The sequence below is a fragment of the Tasmannia lanceolata genome, unplaced genomic scaffold, assembly GCF_043159265.1.
Source record: "Tasmannia lanceolata isolate RefF3 unplaced genomic scaffold, GAP_Taslan_0.1 ptg000013l, whole genome shotgun sequence".
NCBI lineage: Eukaryota > Viridiplantae > Streptophyta > Magnoliopsida > Canellales > Winteraceae > Tasmannia > Tasmannia lanceolata.
Window position 1 is genome coordinate 12,952,596 of NW_027518690.1, and position 9,649 is coordinate 12,962,244.

The following is a 9,649-nucleotide window of genomic DNA, read 5'->3' on the forward strand; positions in this document are numbered from 1 at the left end:
TAAACTATAAAAGTAGTATTAAATTACATATAAATGCACTATCTCAGACTGTCTTTTCTTTTTTAAATTTGCTTCTGAGAGCTTTTTAGGAACTGTTACAACCTTTCACAGCTTTTTACATAGTAAAAGACAAAACAAGTTATTGTAATTATTAAAACATGGTAGTGCCAATATCAGTACCAAAATAGAAAAATAACACAAACAAAAACAGTTCTACATAACACATGAAAGTATCGCCACCACCCTAAAAAGGACTTTCACTTCTGTCTCTTCTCCCACTGAAGAAACCCTAACTTTTTATGGACCCACATATCCAAATTCCATAACTTAGCTTTCAAGATTAATCTCCCTTCTCAAATTTTCCTTCAAGAAATTTCCACTGTTTGAAATAATCCAAGAAAAATGAAGAAACGTACCTCATTTTTACTCTCTGTTTCTCCTTCCTCCTTCAATTCCTAAGAATAAGAGAGATTCTATGGCTTTCTTATGAAAAGGGTATTTTAGTAGAGATGGGTTCTTGTGTTTCTGTCCATAGAAACCCTAACTCAGCCATGAAATTCCAATTTTCTATGGGTTCTAAGGCCAAAAAACTCTTTGTTCCATCACCCACAATGGAAAATGTTATGAATGGAACAAATGGGATTGGGGATTTAGGTTTGAATTCTTCGTCCTCGCCTCCGCAAACGAGGTCTAGCAGATACTTTGGTATGATCTGAATTTTACTTTGTATGAAGTTTCTGGGTTTTTTCTGGTTATGTTTTTTAGCATGTTGATTTGACATGTTTGTGATGAAGCACTGTTTTATAGAATAAAAGTCGCGACATAAATAGAAGAAGAATTGAAGAAGAAGAAAGAAGATAGGTTAATTCGAGGAAACCCAAACCCAACTGATATTGATAATTTTATATGTTCTTTGCCACTGTTCTATAGAATAAAAGTAGAGAGATAAATATAGAAGAAGTATTGAAGTAGAAGACAGGTTAATTCGAGAAAACCCAAATCAAACCTCCAACTGATATTGATAGTTTTCTATGTTCTTTTTCTTACAATCAAGCCATTGGAACCATAGAAAAAAAGTAGCGAGATAGATAGAAGAATAAAACAGGTTAATTCGAGGAAACACAAACCTTCAACTGATATTGATGATTTTCTACGTTCTTTTTCTTATAATCAAGCCCATCAAGCCCTTCTTTATACTAATTCCACCCTAATTAACTCCGTAATGCAACAAATTTTTTTTTAATTAAGCAATTGCAATTGTCTTAAATTATTTTTAATAATTGTCTTAAATCACGCAATTGCAACATTTAATTATTCCCTAAATCAAGCAATTACAGCCGTACACTTTATTTTTAAGCTCATAAAATGTGGAATAAAGTTAATTATAAATAGAAGAAGAACCGAAGAAGAAGGCAAGTTAATTCGAGGAAACCCAGACCTCCAACTGATATTGATAATTTTCTATGTTCTTTCTCTTACAATCAAGCCCTTCTTTATGCCAATTCCACCCAAATTAACTCCTTAATCTAACCACATAATTATCTTAAATCAAGCAATTGCAACATATAATTATTCCCTAAATCAAGCAATTACAGCGGTATGCTTTTACTTTGGAAACTCATAAAATATGGAATAAAAATAATTTAGGAAGTTTCCTAACAGTTTGATTGTTTTGCTTGCAAAAAAAAGGAAGAATTCGTATTTGCAAGAACATAGGTGCAGAGTTATTTCCATTTTTTGAGCAAAAATATGTACATATCTTTGTGACTTTGTATGTATGTATTGCTTTCATCTATTCTTGAAGTTTATAGTGGATGGTACAGCGAGGAATCAAACATTTGAATCAGCATGACTATTTTTCTTATGATGGGTGTTAATTTTTACATCGATGGAACGCTAATTGCCATCGAATTCAGATGTATATTTGTGATAAAGGCTCCGTTTCTTTTGACGTAAAAATCGACGTAAATTTTGTTTTATGTCGTAACACCATAAAACAAAATTTACGTCGAAAGAAACGGAGCCAAAATGTAAATTATGGATTCTATAGTTGACAGAACTGAGTATTGTAACGCTAATTGCCATCGAATTCCGATGTTATCTGTGATAAAATGTAAATTTTCTTTTTTGCCATTCCAAAAACAATGTAAATTATGGATTCTATAGTTGGCAGAACTGAGTATTGTTGCTGCTGAAATCTGGACAGACTCCCAGAATGAAACCTGCGCTGAGCTGACTCTGGAAGGACGACCTGCGCACACAAAACCCATTGGAAAGAGGACCAGAGTTGGACTTGAGGGACTCTTCGATGCTTAAGTCAGACGCGGGAACAATAGTACGAGCTGGAGAGTAGAATGAGAACAAGAATGAATGTGATAGATATGTGTACCTCAAATTTGTCCACCTTTTATAGAGTAGAGTCCCAAGCCTTTAAGGAATCTTGCCTTTCAAGGGCTCTTTCCTGATTAGGCTTGTTTCCTGGAATATCTCCTTCCAAGTATTTCTCTTTGAGGCGGTTTTGTGTTTCTGTAAGGGTCCGGGTAGTGAAATTACGCTTTTGCCCTAACCTTTGAGCCTCCAAGTGCCACGTGTCGGCTTCTCATAATTTTATTTGAATGGTAAAGAATTGTATTAATATAAAGAAAGGGGATCTCCATGACCGAGGTGGTCAATACATAGTATAATGTGTGGAACTAGAGAAAGAAATACAATAGAACTCCTCAAGGGGGTAGGAAATCGAAGACCTCCAAGCTAGCCCTTGCCACGCCATCTCTGGCGAGCTTGTCGGCCTCACTATTTGCCGAGCACCTGACATGCTGAAAGGAAACTGCAGACCCAGCTATGCGGTCCATGATCTCATCCATCCAATTTGCCAATCACCACGAGGGCAAAGATTTACCCTCCAATCATCGGATTACATTTAGGGAGTCACCTTCCACTATAACCTGATCTAGAAGAGAAGGGGGGTCCAATATCCTTAGCCCTTGAAGGATTGAAATGAGTTTTATGCCAATCGTTCCCGAGAATGCCAACATGTCGGCTTCTCATTAGTTGAAATTTTTTACCCCCAACCGTTATTTTGTTATCGTATATATCTATATCTGTTACCGTGCAGCATATTTACCATATAATAGTATGAACTAGGAATTGAAACTTTGAGTCATTATGAGTCTCTTTCCTCTGCAGAAGTCTATCAGGGACACGATTTTATCTGGAAGGGGCATTTAATCGATTTTTTTTTTTGAAATGGAGGGGTCATTTAAAAGTTGCCAAATGCATATGGCTATTATGATATATTTGAAATTTAATTTTGCATTCTGTAGTTGATCAAATCAGCAACCATTGTTTGGGTATGTACGATGTGATATATCTAACTCTGTTTCAGCATTGCCTGTTCTGGATTCTGCTAAGTTCTAGTTTTAAGAATGCCTAGTGAGTGGTGTGTTATGTCAGTTTGGGAGAAATTTGGTTGTTCTTTTAATTTTTTTTCAGATCATAAACCAAGGAAGAATCTTATAAACAGTGCGATAATTTCCTGTGTCCTGTGGGATCTAGCATGCAGTATTGCAGTAAGCATGTTACATATATAATACATACAATTTGACATTTTTTTTTATCAATCTTTGGTCTGAATCACTGGCTCAAATTTGGCACTTTTTGCAGTATGACGAGGTACCTACTTTGAAGAAAACCTTGAGATAGGGTCTTTCGTATAGGTGACCAATGTTTTTGGTTCATAGATATGTGTAATCTGGTTGGAAAGGTGTTATGATTTACAACGTATAAAGCTATTTTTCTCAAAACCTAAAAAAAAAAAAAAAAAAAAAAAAACTTGCCCTGATCTATTGTAAACCAAAATAACACTGCAAATCAAAGAAACATGTTTTCCTACTTTTCCTAGGAATTTTGCTGGAGAACCTTGTTTTGGAAAACCCTAAAATGTTTGGTATTCTCTATTTGAAAAACCCTGTTTTGGAAAAACCTAAAATTTTTGGAATGTTTTCCCTAAAACGTGTCTCTTTGATTTGTTTGTACTAAGGCCCTATTTTTCCTTTTAGGAACATTCTCAATTTCTACTAAGGCCTTGTTTTTCAACCTTTGAATTGTTGGATTTATAGATAAATTTCCATTCGCGTGTGATGGTGCAAATAATGATACCAATATTAATTGCAACAGTGAAAAACATTTAAGATTTTTAATCTTTGGCAACGTGCTTTGTGGGCCATGCTAGTTGAATCGAAGGTGGGCGTACTTTTCATTTCAATGTGAAGAGGTCATAGGAATTTCAAATTTCAAAACCTAAGCATCATACAAATGATGAGTCTCTGGCTAAAGCACAGAAGGGGGAACTACCGTTTTTTTTTCTATGGCATTTTCTTTGCAATTCATTTCATTTCATGAATACAGAGAATGATATTTGGTAGGCAACATCATTGAACTACACAACAAAGTAACCGTATCTTATGCATGAGATGTCAGATCTGCATAAGACCAATAATACCTCGTAACTCATGGTTTCGAGACATAGAGTTGTGGCCTTGAAAGGGAGACTGGTCATTGTACTTTTTTATTGACTTTACGGTTCCAAACATATGCGACAACGCATGTCACTAGATTTTCGATGTGATTAAACTATTATGGATGGTTTTCTCGCATATATGATGATTTTTACGTATGTATTTGTGCGTATTCTAGCATTTCCCACACTTTCATCTTGACATTTTATCATTTGCATATGTTTCCATACATTTCGTGATTTTACAAGAGTTCCACCGAAAATTCCAACCGAAACCGAAATGTTTCCATTTTCGCTTCCGTGCTAACTGAAACTGAGACCAAAATTTAAAACAAGTGATATGTCACCTTGGAGGCTTGCTGTCTTGATTGAGAGGATTTTAGACCTTGGCTCTAATATTCAGGTTTCTTTTTTATCGTGTTCATAGGGAGGCTAATTCATTGGCAAGCGAGGGGGTTGGGGAGGGAGGGCCATGTCATGGGAGATCATATAAGGATTTGGTCTCCATAGGTTTCTCACGAGACTGGTTCTCCATTTTGTATTGACATATTGTGGTTTACAGTTACTATGCATCAATATACTACTTGTACCATACATAGAGTATTTTTTGCATATTTTTCTGTATTTTGCATCATCTACTGTAATATATCTTAAATCTGCCTTTTAACCAAGGTATTCTTGTAATTCTCGACTTATGTTATAACTTTAACAAATGTGTCTCTATTATTTTCGTTATTCTTTTTGTATAATTAACCTTGTTTGTTGATGCCATTCAAATAATAATTAACCTTGTTGGTAAGCAAAAGATTACAAGGAGGTAAACATCAGGAAGGGTAGGGATCCCTTGTTCCAAAGCATCAGTGATGTCATTTTCCTGCGTTAAAATATTGCTAAAAAGATTCAACTATATTCATCGTCATATGTTGAAGCCCAGCATGGATGAATAATAAGTCTAAAAACTCCCTCTCGTTGCCAACATTGGGAGTCTTTAAGGCTGATCGGACTGAAATTGCTACACTAATGATTCTTTCGATTCTAGAAGCCAGGGGCACTTTACATCAAAGTTCAAAGCTAAAAGTTCATAGAGCCGGCCAGAGAGGGTTAGGGCACTGGCCAGAGCGAACGAATTGATGTGTTAAGTGTTAACTACTAATAGCTAATCCGTGATATGTAATGATTTTTATACACACAGTTTGTTACTCTCACAGTCTCACTATTCTTATGCTAAGCAAAAACTGAGTGTGAAAATGATCAACTTCTGCCAGCCCTTTCAATATCATGGTGTGAAGCTTTCGCCAGTTATGCAGTGGTCTTGGTTTGACCATTTTTGAGGTCTATGACCTCCTTCATCTTGCTTGCGTCTTTTGCCTAATAGGAATATATTCTTTGTTTTATTCTCTGTCATTTCTACATTTGACTGTTTCTCTAAATTCGTACAGTGCTGTTTCTTTGATATATGTATGTCTGTGCCTTTGCAGGTAGTAAAGAAGAGACATTCTTTGATACCCAGGTCTGGTTGGAATCTGATTGTGAAGATGATTTTCTCAGTGTCAATGGGGGTAATATCAACATCTAATGTTGAAAGATGTGATCTCTTCATGCTATTTTTTCTTAAAGAAAATCATATTGTATTTCCCGTGCAGATTGGTTTGTGATTAGTTCTTCTGCCGTGCAGATTTTACATCATCTAGCTGTAGTACTCCGAACCATCAGAGAAGTACCCCGGGAACACCTCAACTCAAAAAAGCTTTCTTTGTTGACAGAACACTTGACCCAACGTCTGAATTTTCTCCAACTGATAAAAAAAAGAAACTAGCTGACCTTTTTCGAGAGAGCTTGGGAGATGAACAAGTCCCCGAAGAACAAAACCTTGGCCACAACCAAAGTAAGGTCAATGGAAAGCTGGACGTTAACAATACCAACATTCACACTCCTCCAAAATCATCACAGGGAACCCCCTATTTGTCTGTAGCAAACTCTGTCTGCAATAGTGAGAGAATTCCAAATAAAGATACCAAACATGAAAAGGAGAAAACGGTTAAGGCCACCCAATGTTGCATGCCTGGTTTGATTTAAAACCTTAGCTTCAACGAGAGGAAGAAGCATCTGAGCCCGGAGCGCCACAATGGAGGATAAGGCTACTACTACTTTAAATGGTCATTTGATCTTATAATAAAGGATTTACTTGTAGTTGGTGTAAATGGAGGAACCTAAATTCTTGGGTCTGTGAATCTTTGAATTTCAAGTTAGCTTAGAAAAGCTGCTAAGCAGTCGGCGGTTTTTACCTTGGCAGAGATCACTGACAGTTTGTATAAAGTGGAAAGGCATCAGTGTGTATATCCCTTCATCTAGGTACATACTGTCTCAATTATGTTTTAGATGAAATTGTATCTTGTAAGTGAGACTGGTACTTTTTGGGATCTGACTGTAAAGTACCTTTTAATGGAGAAAGATGCATATGGCCAACACCTATAGCTATATAAAGAGGTATGTGTGCATGACTGTATATTGTCTTTTTATTTCATTTCATCTATGGTGCACCGGTACAGGTAGAGTGAATCCTACATGGGTATCGTGTGTCAGATACAGCAAATCTCAAAAACAAAGAATCTTGGATTTCGCCAAAACATTTTAATCAATTCTCAATCTTCTTTTTTACATAATAATATGGTTATAACAAGTAATACATTGAAGATTTTAATAAGTTAAGTAAATATAATTTTTATTTCTATTTAACAAACTTACTTATTTGACTGGATGGTACCAAGAAAACTATTGAAAGTGTCTGTTTGGAGAATGCACAATACAGTTGCAGTGTAGTTTTTATCTCAAGCTACAGAATGACCCAGCATTCAACTACACAGGTAAATAGTCTGAACTTCTTAGTTTCAAACCTAATGGGTTACTAATGTTAAAAATCCATAATGTGTACATGTTAATTAGTTATCGCCATATATCAGTCTTTGTTTCTTCCACCTGTTGAAAAACTAATCCAGTACTAAATGTCCAAGGGTACATATGACTACAATGCTATTAGAATAACAAACAACAAAAAGACTATTTTCTATATGATGTGTAGATATGTTTTGCTATCAGAATAACAAATAATAACAGAAAGACTATTGTCTATATGAAGTATAGCTATGTTTTAACTATCAAATTCTAATGTTCTCTACATCGATATATGAAGTATTGAACTCTGTGTTGTTTCCTGTTGCTTCTTTGATCATGGTGTACATCACCCATGAATTTTAAGTATCAAATTCTAATGTTCTCTACATCGATATATGAAGTATTGAACTCTGTGTTGTTTCCTGTTGCTTCTTTGATCATGGTGTACATCACCCCATCCATAATATCCTAACCAATAGCAAGAGGTAGTTTTCGAACTGTAAGGTCTCCAAAAAAAAAAAAAAACTCACCCAGAGATGGTTTTCATCATTCTAGATTTCAGAGGCCTCATATTCTTCTTCCTCAACATTTCCTTGTTAACAATCAAAACATTGAGTGAGAACTTGAAGGTTCATGAAAGTCTAACAAACTTGTATGTCTTTTTTTTTATGATATAGGGTATCACAACCCCATTTTAGGGCGGAACTAATCCTTATGGATGCACGCAATCACCCATAAACCACATGCATCGGGTAACTCCGAGGGGACTTGAACTCGCGTCTATGGGGAGCCAACCCACAACGCTACCCGATGTGCCAACCCTGTCTCGGTTCAAACTTGTATGCAGATAGTGAACTATTTATCAATCTTGGAGCTAGAAAGACATTATAAAACAAAAGCTTTCTTAGGTGTGTATGACTAAGCATAGATCCAACTTGAGTGAGCGGTACCTTGTCCATTTCCCTCCCCATGAACTACAACAGATTTAGTGGGACTTTGAGAACATAAATTATCTGCAAAGAGGTCAGAAGGCTTATCAATCTGCCTTCAGATTAGAACACTAAAACACAACATTCTTCCTACAATGAAGACTTCCTACAATGAAGACTGGTACAATGCAGTCGAGTACTCGGTTGACACGGTCATAATTCGGGATAGTCAAAAGGAGTTTTTATTGACTTTGTAGGTAAAACGCGGAACGCAGCAAAGGTAAAAAGGGAGTCGACTCGACTCGGATGCACGAGAGTTTTAAAACTATGATTGGAACGATTGGATCTAGGGATTTTTGCTAGAAAGCTCCGAGTTTACAAAATAGGATTTGCTAGGGACCATCACAATTTTGTGGACTGGCTGTTGCATGAGAGAACAGCCATTTCAGATGAATAAAAGGAATATGACAAAATCTGAGCCTATGTGGCTGCTCTCTCATGCAACAGCCGGTCCGCAAAATGCCTTGTGTGATGGTCCCTAGCAAATCCCAACATCCTAAAACCAATCCCCCTCCATAAGGGTTTGTTATTACCCATTTTACCCTTTTAAACCTTTTTGGTTTAAAACACGGGCACGTTTGCCTACATGATTTTTTTTCATGATAAACTAGTCTCCAAGTGGTGAGAGGGGGTAAAAATCAACAGACAAAAAACTCTTTAGGGGCCTTTTGGATACGCGGATTTTAGAAACCAAGTTTTTAGTTTGAAATCAGTGTAAAAGAGGGTTCATGATCAGGCTGCTGTGTGCTGTCCTGGCAGCGTTTCTTGGATTTTAAGTAAGAAAATCATGTTTTAAAAATCTCTCCTGCAACCTGAGATTTCTAAAACCAGGAAAATGGAAGGATCTTCTACTCTCTTGCTGATGGAAAGAAGGGAGAGAAGTAAAAAATGAGTAAAAAACGACGGCTTCTTCTCTTGTCTCTAACCCTCTTTTACACTATTTTCAAACTAAAAACTTGGTTTCTAAAATCCGCGTATCCAAACGGCTCCTTACGGTTGGCAACCGAGATTTAATATGATGTGTGGCTGTATTTGACCACACTATAGGATGATCCAAACCATCCATTTGTTGGGCAACAATGATTTTGCCCCAAAAATCATTTCCATAGGACGATCCTAACCCTTCTACCCTCGGACTGCAAATTATGGAAACTTCTATAGATAGAGGGGTTAGGATCGTCCTATGGAAATGATTTTTGGGGCCAAAACTGTTGTGGCCGGACAAATAAACGGTTTGGATCATCCAATGGCG

At 36.4% G+C, this 9,649-nt stretch overlaps 1 protein-coding gene across 1 annotated transcript; it reads left to right on the forward strand.

Annotated features, from left to right (window-relative positions):
• Positions 1–237: 237 nt before the first annotated feature.
• Positions 238–7,000, forward strand: LOC143889824 (uncharacterized protein At3g27210-like). Its single transcript, XM_077394189.1, has 3 exons — positions 238–705; positions 5,995–6,075; positions 6,192–7,000. The coding sequence occupies exons 1-3, from the start codon at positions 510–512 to the stop codon at positions 6,590–6,592; spliced, it is 678 nt and encodes a 225-aa protein (XP_077250304.1). The 5' UTR covers positions 238–509; the 3' UTR covers positions 6,593–7,000.
• Positions 7,001–9,649: the final 2,649 nt, after the last annotated feature.